Consider the following 26,480-nt stretch of genomic DNA (forward strand, 5'->3'; position numbering starts at 1 on the left):
TATTAGCTTAAGCGCTGTTTGAGTTGCATGTCTGACAGCTGCTTTCATCATGCTCCATTGTACTTAAGTCACAGTAATTATATTGTCATAACGGTGCTGAAAGTAGTGCTGTCATAATCGCCCCATCAGGCTGGTTCTGTGATACCTTGATCTGCCTTTAGAGCTGCAGAGGATTTTCAAAAAGCATTTATATAATACATATAACTCTTAGGCAGCTTACAGTATTATATATTTTTTTTTTTTGACTGATGCCAGCTCCTTGCTAAAGAGGAAATAATGTAAACGCCCAACTCTCATCTGCAGCACACAAATCTAGATCTCTTGCTCCCCCTCCTGGTGTTCTTATAGTTCTTATAATGCCATTAGTGGGTAATATTAAATAATCATTCATGCAGCTCTTTCTGCTTGTTGGCCAAGTATGAAAACAAGTATACCAAGTGTGGCCAAGTGTGAAAATGTGTACCAAGTGTGGTCAATGTCCGTGAAACACTTTGACTGCAAGCACAGGAGTGAAAGTCTGTTTTGAAATAAGAATGCAAATTTCCATCATGACAAATATACAAAATGTATTTAATCTCCTTTACCCATACAACCAGAGCCCTGGGTAAACTTTAAGGTAATGGTTATTAGCATACAGATGTCTTAGAAAGACTGTTCTTCTGTTGATTAGTGACCTTAAAACACTATTTTGTTTAATATGAAGCTGTGAAGTAGTTTGCTTTGTTCCAAGTAGTTGGAATGCAGTCTTAAAATGTTGAGGAGAATTTAAAATGGAGAGTGACCATCCAGTGACCATGTAATTTAGTGTAAGACTGTGCTACCTATATCTGGCAAATGGTCTCAATTTTTCTTTTAGAATAAACAAATATGTATGCAAAATTATATAAAGCAGTTATTGAGGGCAAGCATTATGTAAAATGCACGTTTTCAGATGAATTCAGGATAGAAGCTAAGCCTCTCACATGACTTGATCAGTAGTTATCAGAAGTAGCAGGGACATTACAAATATATCCCTCGATTTGTGTCCTGGACTTGCGTTTCTACCAAGACCTTGGTTGGCCCTCTTGACACTTCTTGTGCGAAGAGTGGTTGTCCTCCTTGTGCTGGAAGTGAGGACTCTACCAGTGGTGAGGAAACTATCCGTACTGAGAAGGTCTTCTGCCATAAATGGTACGTCTGTAGGCGGGTAGGAGTGGAGCGTGGAGAGGTCATCTGAAGTAGAGGTCAAGGGGAAGCCATGCTTGAAGGCATACTCATCTGGCCTGCTAGAGACTCTTGCTGCCTCCCTGGTGTGATGTGGGATTGTAAGCGCTTTCTCAGCCCAAAAGTGCGTGGACACACCCTGCATTTGGGCCGTCCTGAATGGTGAAAGCGTGTACGTAGCAAAGTGCCAACCCCCCGTCCTAGCCAAGTGGGCCTCCCCGCAGATTGGCCAAGTGTGGCAGGGGCAGCCCAGCACACGAGCTGAGGTGTGCCTGGCCCAAGTCAACAAGTAGCTAATGTTGGCCCTTTGTTCACAAGCCCATGGGTTATCTCCAAGTGTGATGAGCCTCAAACCATGGAGCTTCTCAAAGGCACCCTCGCTTACCGTGGAGAAGCGGTTAGCATGCAGATGGAAGCGGGTCAGCTTGGCTAAGCGGTCCAGTGACTCAGGCAGGATCTGCACAAGAGTGTTGTGGGACAGATCCACCATCTCCAGGTTTTGAGGCATGTTGGTAGGCACGGTCCAAAACCGGTTGTGGCTGAGGTTGAGGGCCTTCAGGTTGGGCAAGGTGTTGTTTATGAAGACCACCCGCTCAAGCTTGTTGGCTGACAGATCCAGGGTACGTAAGTTCCAGTGGTAGGTTGTGTCGTTTTTCTCCAGGAAACGGATGCGGTTGCCAGAAGCACGGATGTCCCATAGTGAGCGGGGCAGGGAGGCGGGCAGGCGTGCCAGGCGGTTGTTGGAGATATCAAGTGTGCGGAGGTGCGTGTAGGGGCTGAGGTGGTGGTCTAGATCAGCCAGTCGGTTATGGGACAGATTGAGGGAGTAGACGTTGAACTGTAGGCCGCTGGGCAGGTGTCTTAGGCCCCTCCAGGAGCAGTCCACCTCCCTCTGGCTGTCACTGCAGGAGCACACCGAGGGACAAGCTGCATTGATGTCCAGCAGTGACAGTAGAAGCAGTAAGCAGGACAGTGGAGCGCGTTTGTACATCTTCACTGCACACCTGCGCATACATAGAGGAGAAACAATGTAGAACAGTGAATGACCCATGTCTCGAAATCCTACCCACTGCATAGAATTCAGTAATGTGCTGCAGCATGTGCTACATTTAAAGAAAGTTCAGCAAAAAGTCTAAATCTATGCAATTCTGCCCTTACCCCAAATTTAAGTGGTCAGCAACTACAAGGCTGATAAAAGATTAGTGTCCTGCTAACTGCATGCCTAAATTTTTACACTCTTCTCTCAAACTGTGTCTAGTTGTTAAGGAAGCTCCTATAGGCTTGCTTATATGGTTCTGACATGGTATGATCTTATCTCTAAAAATGGAAAATTAAAAATTTGAGCAGTTTGCATGGTGCTTATTGTTTTTTGTTACTTAGCTGCATTAACCTTGTAGTTTCACTGCAAATCTAAAGCTCGCTACAGCAAATATCTCTCACTGATCCACTACAGTTGGGGTAAGGGGAAAACACAATAGAGATATCTTTCAAACATTGCATGTTCTTGCTTGGATTGTCTTTTTGCCTAGTCTAGATGTTCTTCAGGATGCTGATGCAGTTGCCAGAGGTATGGATCACTGCTCAGTTCATATCAGCTGCCTTTCACTTATTTCAAAAACCATTTGCTACTGCCCTGCTGTTGCTGGGATGGATTCCAGGTGGTGGATTATTACAGATACTCAAAAGACATTCAAAAACCCAGCTGTGTTGCAGTTCTTGATGCACTCAGGCTAGAGCATCTGCTACTACACCCCATTCAAAGACATGTCTTTTCACTCTTCACGTCAGTTTCATTTCAGCACATTTAGTGTGTATTGTCTTGATCTTATCAGCTGGGGCCTAGTATGTAGTACTGGATGTTCACCAAATATTCTGCCAACGTATTTGCAGTTGCAAAAAAATAAAAAGCGAAAAACCCACTTCATGTCCACTCATGTCCACTGAAGATGATTTCTTATGATGTTTAAGTCTGCGTAGCCAAGACTTCACTACTGCTTCATTAATTATATAAATCATAGTCCTTGTTAAACAAAAAATTAGCTCTATTCTACATAGGCACTTAGCAGTAGGTATAGGCTTGAATTGATTGCTTAATCTTTATCACAATCTACTGTGCCAGTGGATAATGCAAGACTAATTGTGTAAGTGCAGAACTTTCTTGTGACTGCTGAGAATTTGCAATGCATGCGCTATATATATCTTTTGCTCCCAGAAAAATCTACATCCCGTTTATTCCAACAATTTAACTTGAACTCTTTAAAATCAAACTGCTAGCGGAACTTTCGGCTAAACTCAAGCTACCATCGCCTCCGGTGGTGAAGCAATGTTCCGCTGCTGCTCCATTGAAAACAATGGATTATCCGATTTGTTAAGTACCTCCTGCCAGCGTGCAAATACGTTTTGTGGAATAGAGTATTGGAGTGATCTTGAAGTGAGTAAGAACTCCCAAAGCACTGATCAAGCCACTCCTTCGCTCCTCTACCTCTCCACACCGCCCACAGACTCTGCTTGACGCCCTACTGCACAGATTCACACATCTAGCTGACTTTTTGGAGGCGTGCATGTCGTGGCCTCTGTGAGCAACCTTACCCTTAAACCCCATCTCTGCATCTTAACAAACATCTTTGCAGAAATATCATGTTTTATACCTTACGCATGCATGTGTACGCAAAACTGCAGAACACTGCATGTGTGTTTATCCCTCATATGTCCAGTGTACGATGAATGTGACCTGTGTGATGGGTTGCTTTGGTGGACTTGTAAGAAAGAGCTGTTTGAACTAGTTACCTACCCCATGTTTTCTCTGCTGTTAATTGGTCCATTTCTTGCTTTGCCCTGCAAGTTATTGATTGGAGGGCTGCTGTCTGCAGAACAGCTGTAGTAAGCTGTCCGAATGCATGATTAGGAGAACGGCGCAAAGAAAACGATGGGTTTGCCAAATACAACGCTTTGGTTTGCTGACCCAACAAATTTGTTCATGTTAGTAAACCTGATCTGTGCATTATAAAAAGATTTGATTTCTTAATTGAGCACTCCGCTGCATTGCTAATCGCGCACCTTCTCCCCTTTATCCTGTCAGTTCTCTGCTCCTTTTTAGCAGGCTCTTTAAACTGCAGGTCTAATTTTGTTTGTGTGATATTTTATATCTTATTAGAACCCTGCAGCCACCACATGTGTATTCCTGCCTCGTCTCGCAAATGCACAGCTGCATCGTAGATCACTCACCTTCTCCTCATCATCGTTCTCATGTCATTTCTCCGCTCCACTTTATCTCTGATTCTCTCCTCGTTTTAAAAAAAAACCAACTTTTGTCCAGCTCCTTAAACCGCAGGTCTAATTCCACTCCGGTTCTGTCTCTGTGAGAGGTTACTCCTGTTCCCAGGCACAGTGGTGCAGTGAAAGAACATGTGAACCCCTGAGCTGCTCCAATGCAGCACCGGCAGCCTCCGTACTCGCACTGCCAATGGAGCAGTGGGGTGTGTGTATGTGTGTGAAATGTGAAAGAGGGAGGGGGTTGCAGAAGGAGAAAGAAATACAGTGTGGAACAATCCCTACTGGCGTACTGGTGATGGAGAGACAGAAAAAGTGCTGAACTAAGTGTTTCTACTTTAGGATGCCCCCCGTTTCAGACGAAATCTCCCCGTTCTTTCTTTATTTCTTCTGTTTTTAATGGCTGTACAAAAACCTCTTGAGCATGTAGCACTGGTATTACAAAGCTATAATGCTATAATAATAGTGTATAATAACGTCAGTCATTTCTGTGCAAAAAACAAGCATCATTTAAAAATTATTTATGGAATTGTTAATTTTGTGGAATGTACAGGTAAATCATTTTCTCTACAGTAATTCATAATGGGGGCACTTTTAGCGTTCAAGTCGTGCTTTTCTGTATATTTAGAACATGGGGAAACCCACACAAGCCATAATGCACATATCAATAGAGTCATTTCAAAATGGGAAGCGAAATGGCTTATTACTGAAAGATAAAGCTCACTCTTACTATGTGAATTCATTAATTTATTTTTCCAGTTCATCTTAAACTAGACTAAAGATGGCAAAGGCAGTAGGCACAGAGAAGGAGCTTCAGCTTCTGAATCCAGAAGTGTTTTTGGCTGAGTTTCAGCAAACAGTTAAATCTTAAATCATTGCTTTCGTTGTGTATGTCATCACAGTCCCCAAGTAAACAGCTTCTTGACGGCTTCTGTGACTAGAATTTCTTGTCAAACACAAGGCCTGCTGACCAAGTCCGGCCGTCCCGTTCGACCCGCAAAAGTATTTGCTTTTTCTTGTAAAATTAGTCCGTTTCACCATGACACTACAATGAACTGTGTGCTCCCACCTCTTTCCCAAAAAGGATCTATGGGACAGTGCCATAAAAAAAAAAGACGCCCGGTGTCTAGAGGTTTAACAGTTGTCTGTAAAGTCGTCTGTTGTTTTATATGAAATATAATTTCATATAAATATAAATATGAATATAAATTTGTTTTTATTTAAAATTTTTGAATCATTCAAATACTCTGCCTGTTTTTTGCTGTTGTAGTTTTAGCATATTTTGAATAAACAATGGAAAAGTAAAATGAAAACACAGCCAGCCCACAGATTTGTTGAGATTTTTGAATATGGCTCTTTTAGTGGTTTGGCACCCCTGTTCAGGCACATGCTGAGATTTTTTTTGCATTGTACATTTTTTTTTTTTCAACAAATGTTTTGATATTGGAATATGTATATAGTGCATGTTGAAAATGTTCAAAACCATGAAAATAAACACAACAGGCATAGCAAAACAGATGTTACTCCAACCACACTGCACCATTTATGATAACAAATGATCAGAAGAACATTTCAGGTCAGTTGCTACATATTGCAATTACAATTTCTAGAATTACAATATGTATTATAATAGGTGTAGAATATATAGAATTGTAATATGTAAGATAATAAAGTCGTGTTAGCGAGTCGTTAATGGGTTAAAGATTGGTGAGCAGTTTTGACTAAAACACTGTTGAATCATATGTGCCTTATTTCAGACTATCTGAAATGCTCACCACACACAATATTTAGTAATAAGTTAGAGGCTCATTTGTATGTTGGTATTGGTAACGGTCAGTGTTATGATAATTATGATCTTTTATCTTATTGTATGTAGTAGGACCCGAGCTGGTATGTTAGTTGGTGAATAATATCTGCTGATAATGGCGACCCGCAGTTTTATTGGTGCGATGAAGTTCTGACTAACCTGGAACACAAAACACCATCGTGCACATGTAAAGTGACGTACCTTCTAACATCAGAGTAGTAAACAAAAAACAAAACAAACATAACTAAAAAAATGACTTGCAAACACACTGCAAGCAATAAATAGCTTTGAACAGTTGTACAAAATCTTAATATTTATAGCAGAAATCATTACAATCATTGATCATTAGAACAAAAAAAAGTTTACTTAATTGCAGAAAATGCATCTTAACACACTTAGATTTTCCAGATTTTGGGATGCATTTCCTTATCTAACACGGATGGAGTCTCACTTCGTGCTCTAAAATGAAGGAGTATGACTAAAATAAGGCTCCACCTAAACTCTGTATCGGTAGTGACATGAAAACATGGGACAGCATTTTTGCTGCTTTTTATTTATGTTTTTATATTTGTTTTTAACTCTAAATCTAAATCTTTTAACTTCACTTTGAGATCTTTAAACAAAAAGCAAAATATTGATGGGGGAAAAAATGATTTATAAAGGTTGAACTTTATGGCCTTCTACCGAAAAAAAGAAACGCTATGGATGATGATTTTTGTGTATTATTAGCTTATTACTATCTCTGTTAATACCTTTTGGTTTAAATAAATTAATGGATTGTAACCTAATCCTTACAAATAAGGTTGGAATTTCTGTGGTTGTGCATAGATCTGTGTGTGTATGTGTAGTATTGCCTTGTAACAAAGATTCCTTGGCATAGTAAATATTAGACATGCAGCAGTCGTGGATTTTTTTGACTGATCCATCCATCCATCCATCCATCCATCCATCATCTTCCGCTTCTCCGGGTTTCGGGTCGTGGGGGCAGCATCCTAAGCAATGAGGCCCAGACCTCCCTTTCCCCAGCCACTTCCACTAGCACTCCAAGGGGGATTCCGAGGCGCTCCCAGGCCAGCTGGGCGATATAGTCACGCCAGCGTGTCCTGGGTCTTCCCGGGGTCTCCTCCCGGGTGGACTTGCCTGTGACACCTCCCAAGGGAGGCGTCCAGGAGGCATCCTAACAAGATGCCCGAACCACCTCAACTGGCTCCTCTCGATGTGGAGAAGCAGCGGCTCTACTCCGAGTCCCTCCTGGATGACTGAACTTCTCACCCTATCTCTAAGGGAGAGTCCAGACACCCTGCGGAGGAAACTCATTCCAGCCGCTTGTATTCGCGATCTCGTTCTTTCGGTCATTACCCAAAGCTCATGACCATAGGTGAGGGTGGGAACGTAGATCGACCGGTAAATCGAGAGCCTTGCCTTATGGCTCAGCTCTTTCTTTACCACAACAGACCGGTAAAGAGCCCGCATCACTGCTGACCCAGCACCAATCCGCCTGTCAATCTCCCGCTCCTGACTGACTGATTCTGATTACAGACAAATTAACCAATGGCTGGTTTTCTTTGGCCAGTTCAAAACAGTGTTTGTTTTCTCTCACAATGTATGAGGTAAATGAACACACACACACACACACACACTGGCATTCATTTATTTATTTATTTATTTTTACATTTTTCAATATATAGTCAGTTGCCTATTTTAATGACATCAGTCAAGTACATCGACGCTAAGAGCCTGTTTAGCACTAAGTCGTGTATAATTATTCTACGGTATTTTGGTGTAACATTCAAATACAGCGTGAGTAAACTTGCCTGCTTTATTATTTGCATCATAAAGTTACAACCCAGCCTGCCAAAATAAATACAGTAAATTGGCCATGTTTTGAGCAACGCTGGTTCCAATCTTGGTTACTACTTAAATTACACTACTACTTATTTGATACTTGTCTGTAGTAAATATGTATCGCGGTCACTAAATATTGATAGTTTCTTTTCACACTTATCATGCCAGGCAGGTAGACCTGTGAAAAGGGAACTGTGTGTGTGTATGTAGGACAGAAAGGAGAGCCAGGGGCGGAAGCTCTGAATGGCTTTTCATTGGCACTTTGTCTCCTGCCTGCTGCTCTGCTGGAAAAAAAGCATTCTTTTCAGGCTCTCTGAGAGAGCCCGGCAGTGCCTTGTCCTCTGCCTACTAATACGGTTCCTGCTCAGTCTCTGTATGTGCGTCTGCAAACGTCAGCGGCTGTTGTAGTTTGTAAATATGTTTCATAGGCGTTCATGCTCTCTTTCACATTAAAAGATTTTAATACCACATAAATGCATGGAATCATTTAAATATTTAAATTTCAATCATTTAAATATCATTTAAATCATTTAAGTTTTTCACAAAGCTGACAGGTTTTTTTTTGTTTGTTTTTAAAGCCAATCAGAACCAGATATGAATAAAAAGTGGCTTTCGACGAGAAAAGGAGGCTACGCCAGCATTTTTTCTAGGGATACAGCATGATGGCATGTCAGTGTGAGCAGATAATTTGCTTTATGAAAACTTGATAGATTTGGCTGATATTTCATTTGATGATATATTTATTGTGCCCGTAGATATGTACATAAAAAATGTCAGGTATCTGCAACAGCAAACAATTACAGTATCTATGCATTGCTACTTTTTCAGGACATCATAAACAGTTTATGTTGGCAGTAGCAACATTTACATGCAGCCTAATAATCTGGCTAATAGCTGGGGATACATATGTGAACAGTTCCATCAGGAATAGGCTAGTCCAGTTGTGGCCATTCGGAATACAATCCGATTGAACAAGGTGGGTAATCCTGTAAATAATCCATTAAATAGAAGAATAATAATGTGGAGAAGGGGGCGTGGCTGAGCGTCGAATGCGGGACAGAGAGGCCGGTCCAGTTGAACCAGCGGGTTAAGTAGCTGACTATGCTCACCTGTGCCTTGTTTCTGCCAGCCTACTTGGTCATCTCTCCCTTCAGTAGGCGGCAGAGCTTCGAGAGAGAAGGAGACCCCGGCAAGGCGTGAGGGGGAGCCAAACTGAACGAGTCCGTGAGACGTCAGTGTGACCGGCTGAAAAGCCATTTAAGTTGTGTTTAAAAGAATAAATCTGCTCTCTGCTTTCACCCCTGTCCCCGGCGTCTTTCCTCCCCACCCGTTCAAAACGTGACAAGTAGCTGTGTAAACGCCTGCAGCCGATTACATTCCCAGTCATAAGTTTAAGTATGTTCTGAGCATGTGTATCACTTAATAGTATAACCTGATAATGTTCAGTATGGCGGGAGCAGAAACTGGTCTGCAGAGGAGACGAAGTTTATGCTCTGATCTTTAAAAGACGGCGGTGGGACGGATGTCCAGCTTATGCGTTTCAGAACATGATGTCTTCCTCTCGGCCTTCTTTAGTAAGGACTGGTGAAGGATGTTTTCCTGAGTCTGACATTATTAAAAGATACAAGCACTGCTCACTGCTGCTCGTCTCACTCTGACTGGACTCACATGATGCTTGTTGTCATGGAAACGTCGGCACTAAGCGGCACATGCACACATGTAGTTTCCATCACATTGAGTCGCCTCACCAGGAGATGGTCTGCTTGGGGCTGACTCTCTTGCCCATACGACTGACATTGCCTTCTTGACCACAGTTGATGTTTCAGGTCTGGAGCTTGTCGTGTCTGGTGGACTTTTTTCACTCGTACCAGCTCAATACACACTAACAAACACCACCAAGTCAGTGTTACTGCAGTGCTCAGAATGATCCACCACCCATGGGGGTCCGAACCACTGAAGAACAGGGTAAAAGGGGGCTAACAAAGCATGCAGAGAAACAGAAGGACTACAGTCTGTGATTGTAGAGCTATAAAGTGCACCTATACAGTAAGTGGAACTGATAAATTGAGCGTAGATTGATGTGTGTGTGGGTAATAAATGAACATAAACCAAAAATCAAATATTATACCTTTTTACGTCTGGGCTATCCGGAGCATAACTTAATAAAGCCTACAGTTTAAAATCAATTTACACTATTAGTTACCGGCAAATTGCACAGTTGCAAGTTAAATCCAGGGCATCTTGCCAACGAGTGTTTGTACACCTTAAACAAAGACTTGGCTTTTATCTATTCAGCTGTCACAAATCCATGAGACTTTTAGAAGACTCTCATTCACTACCAGTCTCAAGTACCTTCGTTGCTGCTGGTGTGTGCTGGGAACTGAGACTTAACCTTCGTGGTTTGACTTGAAGAGCGCTGCTAATTCTGACATCTAAAGTGAGAAACCTGGCTGTTAGTGGTGGTGTTCACTGCGCATCCATCTTTTTTTACGTGCTGTCTGTTCTGATTGCTGATGTTCTGCTCGCCAGATGGTGCCACCAGTTAAGAAAATGAGCAACGGAATGCCGTCATGTCACAATGTCGTAAGATGTAAAATTCAATGAACATATGTTGGGACTCAAACGATTATTTTATTTTTCAGCGAAAGAAATACATTGTGTTTTGAAATATGTATTTAAGAACACAGTTCATTTACATTTGCACAAGTTATGCCATAGTAAAGCACAGGGTAACAGGGGTTTGCATTGTACTATTCAAAATCCATCATCTACATACTTAGTTACGTATTTCATTCATTTTTTCCCACAGTAGACCATTTCATCTGCATGTAATAGTCATTGAAACCTTACGTAACATCTTGTTCTCCCACAAGCCTCTGAATTATCCAACAAACTTGTTAAAACAAACTCAAAACAAAAAAAAAATATATATATATATAATTGTTGCGGCTGACCAACAGCGAAAGTAAAATTGTGAAACTGCACGCAAAAGCAGGAGTATGGTGTGAATTCAGTCCCACCAGCAGTTGGAGCTGTGCGTCGCTCTTCAGTGGTGATATGATTTATGGTTGCTCAGCATCGTCAAATATTATTTTCTCAGGCATCTCGCATTCCTGGGTGGGCGGTGGCTCCTCAGCTGGCATTACACACACTGTAAAATCCTCCATAGAGGCCTGGTTACTGACCTCAGTGGCTTCTGCTGCCTCCTCTACCAGCTTTTCTGGCTCCTCCGGCTTCTCCTGCTCCTCTGGCCCTGACTGGTTATTGTCTTCCTCCGGTTTGCTAAATTCAGTGATCATGGGAGTAGATTCACCATCCACAGACAGTCTTCTTGGGCTGGATTGAGTAGTGTCCAGGACTTGCGTCTTTGGGCAGCACACTTTGCAGGCCAGTAGCAGAGTGGCTGTCAGCAGGATAATACAGGCCAGTGAGAGGGCTCCGATTATGAGCAGTGCTACCTTTGGATTCAACTTGCAGATAAAAAAAAAGCATTCTCCCTTATTGCCCTGTGGTTTTTCACTTTCTACAGGGTTAGTTACTGAAGTACTACGTTTGTCAGTAGTTTGTGTTGCAGTAGTTTGTGTTGCAGTAGTTTGTGTTACATTAGTTTGTGTTGCAGTAGTTTGGGTTGGAGTAGTTTGGGTTGGAGTTTCATGTGGTGATTTCTGGTCTGTAGGTACTCCATTGGTTGTATCTGTGCTGGTGTTTTCTGAAGCTCCTAAACCCATGAGCAGAATGAAGCACAGGAACCAATACATTTTGAAGTGTCGAGAAACTCTGAGACGAAAAAAAAAAGAGAAATGTTATTATTTTTGGATGATGAGTCATTTGTATGTACAACATGTGCTCGTACAGTACACAGTATTGTGTTGCAATATTAAATATGGCACAATGGTTTCAAAGGCTTTCTGAGAAAAAGTAGTTTCCTAGTGGAAAATCTAGGAATACATGGTCTAACCAGTTTTTTATTCCTTTTATTCCATAGTTGACTCACAGGTTAGATTATTTAGGTTTTGTCTAATTATATATAATGTATTGGCAACATTTTCACTTTATTACATATGAGAAGTAGGAAAAAATCTGGTGAAATATGCAAATGACTTTTTATTTGGTGATCTACAAGGTTTTATGTTTTTCTATTAGTCTTCAAGTGTCGAACCATTTTTCATTTTACTTCATGGAGTCAATGGCCCGTATTTATCAAAGTTCTCGGAGTATGAATGCTGATCTGTGATCAGTTTGTGTCAGTTACAGTGTGCTCTACAGGACTATAAAGACTGGAGAGAGCTGACGTTAGATCAGTGTTTTTACTTTGAGATGTATGATAGATGTGGGTCAATGCATGTTACTAATGTTGGAGTGCCAGTCTGCTGAGCTTTAATTCCACAGCACTTCCTGACATGATCAAACATTGTCGCTGCCCAAAAAAAGAATGTCCATTTTTGTCTTTGGTATTTTTCCACATCATATTTTTATTTATTTTTTATATTTACATTTTCCACATCACAGCAGCTCTTTTACATTATATGAAAAAGAAATGCTCCAAAATGACTTATGGTTTTTTTCGTTTGTTTGTTTGCTTGTTGTGTTTTTTGTTTTTTTTTGCTTTTTTTTTTTGTTTGCTTTTTTAACAGCGATAATGCTGTACAAAAAATATTAATAGAAATGAATGGCTCAAGTTTCACTTGAAATGTTTAATATAACACAATTTAACGACTATAATCAAATACCATACTACACTTTAAATACTATATTTTTTCATTTTGGATGTGAAATGGTTCATTGTATAAAAACGACTCATTCTTTACAGTGGTGGTGGTGGTAGGAGCCAGTCATCATAACGTCTACAACACACATGTATACATTTTACTCTGTACTACCAGCCAACATGGGAACATAAGTTTTCTATGCAGTGTTGATGGTAAAATTGTGATAAATCAAAAGAGTTTTTTTTTTTGGGGTGTTTTTTTTTCTTACAACGCCCTGCATGCACTTCTCCACTATAAATGGATTTACAAAGATATTCCCAACTATTCCTATATATTTAATGTAATAATGGTTTGTGATGTTGCTTCTAAATGCATTAAACTCTTTAGTCACATGGTTCCTTCACCACCTCTGTGAAGAAATCTTGCCCTACAGTGGCAAATTGCACACCACATTTCAAACCTCTCTGATTGGCACTGGTTACATCTTAATTTAATTATACATAGATTTAGAAAAATCTGTGGAATTTCCAAACAGCAAAAGAGCTGCTACTCACCTCTGGATGCTTTGAGCCAAGTTGAAGTTTTCTTGTTCTTTGCTAGATTGATTTTTTTCCAACAATCTTATAGATTTGACACACAAAGCCAATATATGTGTGAAGTATGATGTAGCTACCGATGGAGTGGAGGAGATATGGCTCAGGCAGCACACATTCACACACAAGTGACACATTTCCTGTCTCTTTTTCACTTCTGCTGTGGTTGTTTTATTGGAAATATATTTAAATCAGCACGCAACTGCAGTTTGGCTTGTATGTGCAACCTTCCTTTGGTCTTCTGACTGTGTTAACAGACATTACTGCGGCCTTTTCGAAACATGGTCATGCAAAAGATTACGGTTTCTTTTATTAGAAAGTGTTCTTACTCAACAGAAATGTTAGGTATAAGATAAAAAAAAAAGGGAAATACTAGAAGAAATTTCTACTAAAAGTCAGAAAACAGAAATCGAATTATATTATAATTAATAGGCCTCATTCAGTTTCAGTATTAGCTGTTGGTGGTTACAGAATTTCTCCTTTTCTGCACCAAAGTTTGAGCCCACTTTTAGATGTTCCTCTTTCTTTACTTCTCCCTTTCCACACCTGTTATGCTATACTGCATTTTGAAAACTAAAGCTATCTTAACTGTCTTCTTTGCTTCAGTTTGAACCCTTGCCCTCCTTTCGTCTCCTCAGGTTCAAGACGGGGCAGATAAATGGGGACCTGCTTATCTACCACGTTCTTCTCACCCTCAAACCCTACTATGCCAAACCTTACGAAATAGTAGTGGATCTGACCCATGCAGGCCCCAGCAACCGTTTCAAGACGGACTTCCTTTCTAAATGGTTCGTTGTCTTCCCGGGGTTTGCCTACGAGAACGTAGCAGCCATCTACATCTACAACTGCAACACTTGGGTGAGGGAGTACACCAAGTACCACGAGAGGCTCCTAACTGGCCTCAAGGGCAGTAAGAAGCTGCTTTTCATTGATTCTCCTGCCAGACTGGCCGAATACATTGAGCCGGACCAGCAGAAACTGCCCGCTGCCACACTCAGCTTGGAGGAAGACCTCAAAGTTTTCCACAATGCCCTCAAACTGGCCCACAAAGACACTAAAGTGTCCATCAAGGTGTGTGCAACAATTAGGTTGTTGACCAATTTTTAAAAAGATAGGTGGAGAGAAATTTATTTATTTATTTATTTATTTGTTGTTAACCAATAGCATTATTTTCATTCCTGTTGCACATAAAATACTAACTTGCATAGTTGTTTTAAATTTCATTAACTTGGTAAAGTATTTTTGCTACTCAGAGTTGTTCAGTTATAATATTACACAGTTATATATAATATCTCTACTTCATTTTATTTCAACCTTTGAGGTGATTCTCTAAGAGCTTGTCTCTTCTGTGTTCTTTATTATTAAGTAGTAAACTTAAGTTTAATAACAGTGAATGAAAATTTTGAAAGAGTGTAGCGTTCACTTTTCACTCTTCCCTCCTCTTCACACCGCTTCAGGTGGGCTCCAATGCAGTTCAGGTGACCTCGGCAGAGCGCACGCGAGTCCTGGGTCAGTCGGTCTTCCTCAACGACATCTACTATGCCTCTGAAATCGAAGAGATCTGCCTGGTGGATGAGAACCAGTTCACATTGACCATCGCCAACCAGGGCACGCCCCTCACCTTCATGCATCAGGAGTGCGAAGCCATTGTACACTCCATCATTCACATCCGCACACGCTGGGAGCTCTCTCAGCCCGACTCCATCCCCCAGCACACCAAGATCAGGCCCAAAGATGTGCCTGGCACCCTGCTCAACATCGCCCTGCTCAACCTGGGCAGCTCTGACCCCAGCCTGAGGTAACTGACAGTAATCACTGAATATATACACTTTTATCCACTGTGAAATAGGGAGTTTGAGGGCAATGTTAAAGCATCTTAAAATTTGGCAGTATGTCTGATATGTTTCATTATAAGAATGTTGTAGAAAGGTTATAGGATTATTCCACCTGTATCTGAACATTTATATAAAACTTATAAAGTACTTTAGTCTTACTTATTTAATTTATCATTTCTAGACACAAGCAAATTAATCTGCCAGTGCATTAAGGTAATTTAAGCTGATACATTTATTTAAAATAAGCAAAAGTATCTGGAACTAGATTATTAAATATAGATATTCTTATAATGTAATAACTTCATAATGAAAATAAGGTATTTCATTTCTTGACTATGCCTCAACTTGCCAAGATCTTATTTGTATTATTTGTATTGTTGCCATGTAAAGTTCATTTGCTTTGTGATACTGATTTTACTACTTTCCTGTGAGCAGGTCAGCTGCTTACAATCTCCTGTGTGCCTTAACCTGCACATTTAACCTGAAGATTGAGGGCCAGCTCCTGGAGACTTCAGGCCTGTGTATCCCAGCCAACAATACCCTCTTCATCGTCTCCATCAGCAAGACGCTGGCAGCCAACGAGCCCCACCTCACGCTGGAGTTCCTAGAGGAGTGCATCTCTGGCTTCAGCAAGTCCAGTCAGTGCATCTCTTTATTCTTTTATTATACATCATCATAATACCCTCTGTTTACTCCATGTGCAGTTGTTAGATCATTAATTACTGCCTTCCTCCATTCAGTATCAGTTCTACAGTCATATGCAAAATGAATTATTAACTAATTGTTGAGGTTGTTCAGGTGTTTCAGCCACACCCATTGCTAACGTGTTTAAAATAGCTCATACTGAAGAGCCCATTGACTTGAAACGTGATTCTGTCATAGGATGCCACCTTTACCACAAATCAGTGGATTTTCTGCCCTGCTAGATCAGCACCTTTCAACTGTGTTAGTATAGTTGTCATTATGAAATGAAGCATCTTAGAGCAACAGCTCAGCCATAAAGTGGTACAATACACAAACTTACAAAGAGTGCATAGCATGTGAAAATTGCCTGCAGCATCCTGAATTGTGCAGTAGCTTTATCACCAAACACAAGTTCACACTGTACACAAGCCTAAGATCACTATGCGTCGGTTGGAGTGATGTAAAGCACGCAGCCACTGGAGCAGTGGAAACGTGTTTTTTAGACTGATGAATTACGCTTTATTCTCTGGCAGTCTGATGGATGAATCTAGGTTTGGCAGAATCCAGGAGAACTCTCTACCAGAATGCATAGTGCCAACTGTAAAGTTAGGTGGAGGAGGGATAATGATGTGGGGATGTTTTTCATACCCAGTAGTTCCAGTGAAGATGTTAATGCTACAGCATTCAAAGACATTTTGGACAATGATATGCTTCTAACTTTGTTGGCACAGTTTGTCGAAAGCCCTTTGCCTGTTCCAGCATGACTGCCCCTGTGCATAAAGCAAAGCATCATCGCAAGCCAGACCTTCTCATCCAACATTAGTGCCTGACCTCACAAGTGCTCTTTTGACTGCACAGGCACAAATTCCCACAGACACACTCCAAAATCTTGTGGAAAGCCTTCCCAGATGGGTTGAGATGTTTATAGCTCATGGTTTTGGAATGGGATGTCCAGCAAGCTCATATAGGTCTAATGGTCAGGTGTTCTCATACTGTTAGCCATATAGTGAATGATGATGTGCAGTGAATGATGAAATGCTGTCAATCTGTACTGATTTTGGCCTCCATGCTGTGTCTGCAGGTATTGAGCTGAAGCACCTGTGTCTGGAGTACATGACTCCTTGGCTGCTCAATCTGGTTCGCTTCTGCAAGCATAACGATGACGCTAAGCGGCAGCGGGTCACCGCCATCCTCGACAAGCTTATCACCATGACCATCAACGAGAAACAAATGTACCCCTCAATCCAGGCCAAGATCTGGGGAAGCCTCGGCCAAGTAAGACACTCATTGTTTTATCAAAATGTTTTACACTGATCGCGTTGTTACATTTTGCTGTAAAACAATTTTTTACTTTTTTTTTTTGCTGTTGAACAGTGATGCCTTTGAGCCGAGAATTATTTTATTACATCAGCCAAAGCTTTTAATTGACGGTGTAACCCAAATATGCTAATGTGGCTAGACATGGAGACTAGCTAGCATGCCATTTTTATATAACAATGTCTGGAGTAACCCCACAGATCATTTGAAGGGAATAAAATGTTTCATCTACATTAAGAGAAGCTTAAATGTCTCACGGTATAGTGATTTAGGTGGGTGCCCAGGGCTTAGGGACTTTCATGAGACAATGCAAATCATTACTGTTAGTAAAACAGGAAGAGTTGTCTGACTGATGGGTATTTAAAGAGTAAAAAATTCCAGCAGTAGTGACTTGACATCCAGGGTGTTTTGACACCTGCTTATTTGAATACATGGGCGGACCACAGAACTTATGGGTATTGCGTCAAAATGATATGTGATAAATGATTTTGGTATTACTTAAACCCTGAATAATATAATAGCATAATAGCATCTTGTTACCATGAATTGTCAAGACATATGTATTAATGTTGGATGTCTTGACAGCTAATCTCAGTACACATCAAACGTTACGGCAACTGGTCATTGGTAACGGCAAGATGACTGTTATTTTATTGAACGTAATTTTTCATGGAGACACAAAGTGGCGCATAACATCTGGATATGTCAGTGTTATGTATCAGGGTTTCTTTCGTAGAAAAGAAGTTTACACTTAAACACAATGAAATGGAAAATGTCAGAGGCTGTTTGTGTTGCGCTTCCCATTATAGATAACAGATCTCCTGGATGTCGTCTTGGACAGTTTCATTAAGACGAGTGCTACAGGAGGACTTGGCTCCATCAAGGCTGAGGTGATGGCCGACACTGCTGTGGCGCTCGCCTCTGGCAATGTCAAACTGGTGTCTAGCAAGGTGAGAGACGGACAGACAGGACAGCCAGACAGAGACAGACACATTTGTGTTTTTTTCTTGTTGGGATGTTTCCCAGTTTACTCTATGCTTAACCTACACTTCAGCTTTTTTGATATAAAACATGAATAAAACTGTCCTCACAACATCGAGAAAAACTATGTACATATATACTCTTGATTCAATGACCTGGGACAGGTGGGAGTTTATTTCTGGGCCAGCTTAAGGCTAATCGAACATACAAGCCAGTTGCTCTAAATAACAGTGCATAGGGTAATGCAAAACAAGTGGTTAAAAATGAGGGATGCAGATTTGTCGAATTCTTGACCGTCATTAGTGACTGATCGATGCAAATGGCAAGCCTGAAGTCCCCAGAGTCAGCCTGAGACCCATCAAAATATCAGTTGTAAAACAGATACTAACAATTCTGAAGTCTAACTGGCTGAGCCACAGCTGAAGTGTAAAGTACTTGATATATGCACCCTCATGAGTCCACACAGCAGCTGAATTGTGTTTTAACACGCCCAGATATTAAAGTTCCTTGTATGGAACGTGGATAATAGGACTCACAAGTGGGGAACCTGATTTTGTTTGAACTGGGGTTATGGGTAGGGGCTGACACCTATATGTCCATGTTTATATGACCAAAAGCACTTTAATTAATTGTAGTGGTCAATCAATTCAGCCTTTGTATACAAAAGTTTGGGCACTCCAGTCAAATTAAAAGGTTAATTTGCTTGTTTTCCATGAAATATGTAAATATCCTCTGTGAACACGCATTTCAATGCACAGTTACTGTGTGTTTGCTGAATATTATTAAAAATAATAATAACAAATGTGGCCTCTGCAAAAGGTTTGGCACATTTATTTTTTTAATCTATTTTGCTTTGTTAAACTAAGCAAGTACAAAAAAATTGCTTTCTAAAATTTGTGAAAAATGCCATATTTAAGGTGTATTCATTTATTTTTTACTATTTTTAAATGAACTGAACATGTAGTTTGACCTGGGGCATTCACACATCTGCGTACTACTGTACGCTGATCAGGTTTAATAAGCATGCTAAATAATCTGTGCTACCTTCTTTCAGATTACCTTTTCTTTATTTCCGTTTCTGCTATTGTGCATGAGCTCAACCGACCATTAATGTATGTAGGTCAGGGGTCTGAGTCATTCCTGGGTGGCTTTCTGGTTATTTTTATTCTTCGCGTTTCCTCTGCTTTATATGTTTGTTCATGCTCGCTCTCTCTCTCTCTCTCTCTCTCTCTCTCTCTCTCTCTCTCTCTCTCTCTCTCTCTCTCTCTCTCTCTCTCTCTCTCTCTCTCTCTCTTCCCTTCTCTCTCTCTTCCCTTCTCTCTCTCCCCCTCCCTCTGCGTGTGGCATGAGTATGAGGTTTGTTAGAAGTGAGGTGAGGGCAATGTGATGTGGTGCCAGCAAGAGAGAAGCTTGAGCCGGAAGGCCAGAAAAGGATGCTTTGTCTCAGTGGAGCAGGACTTGGTGCAGCCTTTGACGGGGGCTTCATTTCCTCTTCCTGTCCTGTTCATGCTTCATCAGCTCATGAGACACCGTCATACTAGTACACGGCTACTGTAATAACCAGTATGTGGTGGTGGGGGAATGACAGACATATTAATAATAATTTTTGTATCAGTTTGAGGTGAAGGCTTTGTTCCATGCACACGTGCTCCTCCGTCTGCTGCTTGCATCTGACAAAGGCAGGCTTTGTATAATTTCCCAGTAACTGTCACCAGTACAGAGAACGCACTGCTTATGATGAATCTTAATAGGGTAATACAGGCGTGTAGATTGTTGTTCTTTTTGTATTTGCTCTTGTGTGTTTGTTTAAGGTTTGTTTAAGTTCTAAAGCCTTCTTTAAGGCTATTTTATTGAGCTCTGTTTATACCAGTGTTGTGAAGGTGACATAAGAGGAATTAACCTTTTAATGTGTGACACATTTTTATAGGTGAACAAGCAGTTTACTCAGATCAGGCTTAACATCATGACCACCTCCTTGTTTCTAAGCTTATTGTCCATTTTATCAGCTCCACTTACTGTATACACTCACTGGCCACTTTATTTGCTTAACACAAATAGCTAATCAGCCAATCACATGGCCGCAACTGTGCATTTAGGCATGTAGAGGTGGTCAAGACAACTTGCTGAAGTGCAGACCGAGCATCAGAACGGGGAAGAAAGGGGATTTAAGGGACTTTGAACGTGGCGTGGTTGTTGCCAGACGAGCTGGTCTGAGTATTTCAGAAACTGCTGATCTACTAGGATTTTCATACACAACCATCTCTAGGGTTTACAGAGAACGGTCCGAAAAAGAGGAAATATCCAGTGAGCGGTCAGTTGTGTGGACGAAAATGCCTTGTTGATGTGAGAGGTCAGAGGAGAATGGGCAGACTGGTTCCAGATGATAGAAAGACAACAGGAACTCAAATAACCAACCAAAATCTCTGAGGAATGTTTCCAACACCTTGTTGAAAGTCAGCCATGAAGAATTAAAGCAGTTCTGAAGGCAAAAGGAGGTCCAACCTTTTACTAGCAAGGTGTACCAATAAAGTGGCCGGTGAGTGTGTGTGCACTTTGTAGTTCTACAGTTACAGACTGTAGTCCATCTGTTTCTTTGCATACTTTTTTTTTATCCCTTTTACCCTGTTCTTCAGTGGTCAGGACCCCCTTGGACCCTCACAGAGCAGGTGCTATATGGTTGGTGGATCATTTTCAGCACCGCATTAACACTAATGTGGTGGTGGTGGTGTGTTAGTGTGTGTTGTGCTGGTAAAAGTGGATCAGAGACAGCAGTGTTGCTGGAGTTTTTAAACACCTCCGTGTCACTGCTGGACTGAGAATAGTCCACCAACCAAAAATATCCAGCCAACGCCATCCTTTGGGCATCATACTGTGACCACTGATGACTAGAGGATGACCAACACACACTGTGCAGCAGCAGATGAGCTATTGTCTCTGACTTTACACCTACAAGGTGGACTGACAAGGTAGTAGTGTCTAATTGAGTGGACAGCAGCACTATTATGTCTGATCCACTTGTACCAGCACAATACACACTAACACACCACCGCCACGTCAGTGTTACTGCAGTGCTGAGAATGATCCACCACCCAAATAGTAGCTGCTCTGTGAGGGTCCATGGGGGTTCTGACCACTGAAGAACAGGGTAAAAGGGGGCTAACAAAGTATCAGAGAAACAGATGGACTACAGTCTATAACTGTAGAACTACAAAGTGCACCTGATAAAATGGACAATAAGTGCAGAAACATATTGTTATGCCTGATTGGTGTATGTGGTTGAACTAATCACAAGTATGACTGTTGCAAACTTGGCACTAAAAGTGTTTTCAATGCTGGCAAAAAGGAGTGCTTTACTCATGTTAGACAAAGTTGGAATTGGAATTGGAAAATAGCAGATGAGGTAGGAACAAGTCACTAAGTTACAAGTAAGTCTCAAGTCCTGAGACAATATAGTCTCGATTCAAGTGGCAAGTCTCAAGTGGAGTCCCAAGTCAGTATTCCTAATCTTCGAGTCCTAAGCAAGTCAATCTGCATTCTTCAGCTGATTTAAGGCCATAACACTGAATAATGGTAACAGTACTTCAGCCTTTTGATGACAGCATGTTAGCAGTGATTTTAGGGAACATTGACCGCACTGGATTAAAATAAAAACTAGCTCAGCCAATTTAAAAACAACAGCTAGTTTTGATTGAATTTAGACCACAGAAACAGAAACGACCACCCTGAGCTGAACAAAGTTTAAAAAAACAGCCAAATGATGGTGAATGTACAAAGCTGAAGTTGCCAGCTTCTTATTTGAATTTTCCGTTCCACCTTAAATGGTGTAGCAGTCAGGCACCAGAACGTAACTTTTGAACAATTTAAGGTGGAACGGCAAATTCCAATAAGAAGCTGTCAAATAAAAAGTCAACTTCAGCCTCGTGGTGAAGGCTGCACTTGTTTTACCTGCAGAAGCTGTTAAAATTGGACAAGCAGAGAGGAAAAAGGGTCAGTTCGCCTGGTGAGTTTCTGCAGTAAGACTGGAGTTGTGCGAGGGTGCATTGATGCTGTTGGTGCTTGTTTTTTGCTTATGGAGGCGCGTTTGAACTCTTAACGCTTTGCTTCTTTTCCGAAATAAAATAAACTGCTGTTTATTTAATTTAAGGCATGAAACTAATCTATTCACATGAAAAATAACCAACTTTTTAGAGTCTTGTCTGCAGCCAGATGCCTCTCTGCAGTTCTTCCAGTTTGAGTCTTGAGACTCAGAGTCTAAATCAATGGTGTTGTAGTCAAAGTATAGTCCCAAGTCTTAATTGATATTCTTGAGTCGAGTCATCATAGTAATGCCTCAAGTCGGACTCGAGTCCACACCTCTAGAAAGTAGCACATTTAAGACAACATAAAATGGCCATTTAAAAATTAGTCTTATAAAACAAAGATTGTACCAGGCACATACTAACCTGAAGTGATTTTACTGTGGAATTTTAAAGTAACTAGCAACCTAACATATATTTTTCCTAAAGTGTGTTACTGGAGCATTCACAGAAATACAAATATGCCTACTATTTCGATATCTGGTGATGTCACAGCCATCTGTAACCGCGGCTCCAAGAAAGCATAATTGGCCTTGCTCTCTCTGGGTGGCCACTTCCTAATCACTCAGCGTGATACTAACCAAATATGGGTGTTGGTATGCTGAGGGAACAGAGTTGACACTTGGCTGTCCGGTGACCTTGCACAAGTGTCAGTTTGAAAATATGCATTGAAGTGGAGGAAACAAATGCCAGCCCTCATCTTGGCAGCATCATGCGATACAGGGAGACCTTGCTAGCTAGTGGAGTTGGACGAGACTAAAACTGGTGGGATTAGCATCTCCGTATTAAAGGACTCTGACCAAGTGTGAATGGGGCACCACTAATTTTCAGTTGTTACCTGTCCTGCAGGTCATCATCCGCATGTGTAAGATCATCGACAAGACGTGCCTTTCGCCCACACCCACGCTGGAGCAGCATCTCATGTGGGACGACATCGCCATCCTGGCCCGCTACATGCTTATGCTCTCCTTCAACAACTCGCTTGACGTAGCTGCCCACCTACCCTACCTCTTCCACGTGGTCACCCTGCTGGTGGCCACTGGGCCATTGTCCCTCCGCGCCTCGACCCATGGCCTGGTCATCAACATCATCCATTCGCTCTGCACATGCTCGCAGCTCAACTTCAGCGGTGAGAGCAGCACTCACACATGCGCGTTCTAGTTATTTGAATGTACAGATGTTTTGACTTTCTTACTAGATACATGTAGTTTGGAATGAACATAAATAAATCACATTGCCTTCTGCAAAGTTTTTGTCTCACTGTTCAACATAGAACCACAAAAAATATTTGAGCATAAACATCAGATACTGTGTCTTCCTACAGTCTTTCGTTTCAGTTCCAAAACTTAAATCATGCCATCACAGCTACAAGTTTTTATATTTCTGAGGAGATTAGATATAAGATATAAGGTAATGCAAAAAGGAAAAAAATTAAAACGATGATTAAACGAAGCAAAGAAAATGGGGCTCCTAGCAACCACCTGCCAGACCTGGTAGACACCAAAACTGTCCCCATAAACAGCACTAAAAGCTTTCATCTTTGAGAGAGAGAGGAGAAAATCAAGCTCCACTCTTGATTCAGATCTGAAAACATCCACGTATGTTTCTGTCCATCCTTCCACTCTAAGAAGAAAACTCAGCGCTGTGGGTCTGAAAGTATGTGTAACTGTCAAGAAGCTCTTACTGGATAAAAAAATGCATGAGAAAGAAAAACATTTGCAGATCAAACTGTTCAGATCTCGACCTTAATGAACTATTTGGGATTAACTGAATCATGAGAAGCAGGAAATGCAACAAACTTCTAAGATTGAACTTTGGAAGTTTGGAGAAATATCCCTGCAGATTTCTTGAAAAACTGGAAGTGAGTCTCCTTACAAAATAATGGAGGCTTTAATACAAGCAAAGAGTAAATACACTCAATACTGAACATTTTGATGTTCAATAAAGGAATGGTGGTCTCTAACTGTGATTAGTGCGAGTTATTTGTCTGTAGGTAAACGGGCATCTTAAATCACACATCTAAAGATATTTCACAATCATCAACCAACACGAATGAAAAAACAGTCTTAGTTATAGTCATAGCTGCAAACAGGAAATGGCTGTTATGGTTTGCCTTTCATGGTTTATATTATATTCATAATGTAAAATATTTTCTTGTTGAGATATTTGCATATTGTTCCTGCAAACAAAAAATGCCAGCATTTGGATCAAGCTTTAAGACAAGCGAATGGAAAATGGGCAAGTCCATGCTTCTCACTAAGAGGACAGAAGAAGCATGAATGTACTGGGTCGAAAGGGGAAGATATGTTTTGTGGTATTGTTTGAGTGGGTGGTTTCATGTTAAGCTTTACAAGCCGCAGATCGATAACTTTTAATTTGCATACTGTAATTTTACATTTTGTTCTCACTCATAGCTCATTGAAACTGACAAATTGTAATCACAGTGCAAATTCCAAAATTTGACTGCCACATTTGTGTCAGTAGTAGATATTCTGTCATAATTTCATGTTATGAATGTTGAGCAAAAGAAACATTTGCCATATTTGTCATTTTTTACACTGAAACAAATGAGAAATGTTTGAAATTTGTTGATGGAGAATATAAATCGAATGTGGATGATTTTATTTTTTTTTTTTAACTTTTTGTTTGTGATGTAGGTTGAAATAATGTAAAAACATCAACATAGCTTTATATCTTTTAATACGTTATTATCACCACTTGAAGAAACTACCGAACTGGCTTAGATAAATAGATTTATATAGATTCAGCCTCTGCCACAATAACAGAATGTGTTTGAGACGGTGAAGTGAAAGCTCAGTAGAACCTCCTGCCAGTGTTTAAAATCCTTTTTTTCTTCTTTTCAGAGGAGACCAAGCAGGTGTTGAGACTGAGTCTGACTGAGTTCTCTCTGCCCAAGTTCTACCTGCTATTCGGCATCAGTAAAGTCAAATCTGCGGCCGTCATAGCCTTCCGCTCCAGCTACAGGGACCGTTCCTTCTCCCCAGGCTCATATGAACGAGAGACCTTCGCCCTGTCCTCCCTGGAGACGGTCACTGAAGCCTTGCTGGAGATCATGGAAGTATGAATAACAAACCTAATTTCCTTAAATGTCTTGTAAAACTTGTAAAACCGTCTTCAGGGCCTGTCGTTCAGTAATTTTAAGTTTTCAGTTTTGTCATCCAAACGACAAACCCTATGATGCTTCAGTTCCCACAAGATGCATCAGTTCATCCATAATCAGCCAAACAGATCGGTATTAATGAACTTCATGCTGATAGAGCACCAATAATTAGTGGCTAATGGTTTCATGATTACAACACGTTCTGTATCACAGCAATATAGGCTGACCTGGTAAATTTGAACACACTAAAAAGGTCCTGGTTGAAATAATAATGATTACAAAACTACACATTTTTCAGTGAACTAAACTGCTGAGAAATAAGAAAAATAAGAGAGCTATCCAGTTGTCTAATTCTGTAATTTCCTAAATCTCCTGTAAGCTTTGAATGTATTTTAGATAGTGTTCTCATTAATATCCATGCTGGATAAAGTTCATGATCCAAACCAGAAATGCATATTCAGAATATTGTCACTGTTGATTATGATAATTGATTATGAAAATAGATAATAAGATTAAAATAACTGCTTCTGTATATTGAAGTCTAACGTGATGAATTACATGCTAGTGAGACATTCTGTATGTTGAGGGCGCTAAGGAAGTGGTGGTCATATTTTTAGTCTAAACCGAACCTTTAGCAGTTCCTCATACAGCCACTGCGAGGATATTTTTAAGATTTCGAAGAACCCACAGGGCTTTTTCGCACACAAAAACTCAGCATATGTATGTTAGGTCATGTATTAGAATAACTTTTGTTGTTTCTGTTATGTAGAGCACCCATAAAGCTGTAGTGTGAGAGGGTTTAAGCATTTTTATGTCTCCTCTCCCAGGCCTGCATGAGGGACATTCCAGGGTGTAAATGGCTCGACCAGTGGACAGAATTAGCCCAGAAGTAAGTAAGCTGCACCAGCTGTGTTAACCCCACATTTAGACAGCTTCTGTTATCTGACTGCAGGGCCAAACACTCAAAATAGTGGAGTAGCAAGAATTGTTCACATAGTTTAAACCTATGAAGTAGGTAAAGTGCTAAACCTCTCAGAGA

The 26,480-nt window shown here is 40.8% G+C and overlaps 2 protein-coding genes and 1 long non-coding RNA gene across 3 annotated transcripts in view; 1 reads left to right on the plus strand and 2 right to left on the minus strand.

Annotated features, from left to right (window-relative positions):
- The window catches only part of LOC108435813 (oligodendrocyte-myelin glycoprotein-like), a 4,967-nt gene extending 300 nt beyond the window's left edge, over positions 1–4,667 (minus strand). The window contains exons 1-2 of the mRNA XM_017711896.2: positions 4,429–4,667; positions 1–2,207 (exon numbers count right to left, since the gene is read on the minus strand). The exon at positions 1–2,207 is cut by the window's left edge and continues 300 nt beyond it. Coding sequence (XP_017567385.1) covers positions 959–2,207; positions 4,429–4,451 — 1,272 coding nt within the window. The 5' untranslated portion in view covers positions 4,452–4,667 and the 3' untranslated portion in view covers positions 1–958. The remainder of the gene's footprint in view (positions 2,208–4,428) is intronic.
- Positions 1–26,480, plus strand: part of nf1b (neurofibromin 1b) — a 119,946-nt gene that overhangs the window by 72,482 nt on the left and 20,984 nt on the right. Inside the window, 8 exon segments of the mRNA XM_017711895.2 lie at positions 14,066–14,498; positions 14,885–15,225; positions 15,698–15,900; positions 17,028–17,221; positions 18,073–18,213; positions 23,170–23,449; positions 25,185–25,399; positions 26,269–26,330. Of these exon segments, the coding sequence (XP_017567384.1) occupies positions 14,066–14,498; positions 14,885–15,225; positions 15,698–15,900; positions 17,028–17,221; positions 18,073–18,213; positions 23,170–23,449; positions 25,185–25,399; positions 26,269–26,330 (1,869 nt within the window).
- LOC108435814 lies at positions 10,737–13,539 on the minus strand. The gene is made up of 2 exons (XR_001858470.2): positions 13,389–13,539; positions 10,737–11,902 (listed from the first exon to the last, which is right to left on the minus strand). It is a non-coding gene; the product is annotated as an uncharacterized LOC108435814 (long non-coding RNA).

This window comes from Pygocentrus nattereri, chromosome 18 (assembly GCF_015220715.1).
Source record: "Pygocentrus nattereri isolate fPygNat1 chromosome 18, fPygNat1.pri, whole genome shotgun sequence".
NCBI lineage: Eukaryota > Metazoa > Chordata > Actinopteri > Characiformes > Serrasalmidae > Pygocentrus > Pygocentrus nattereri.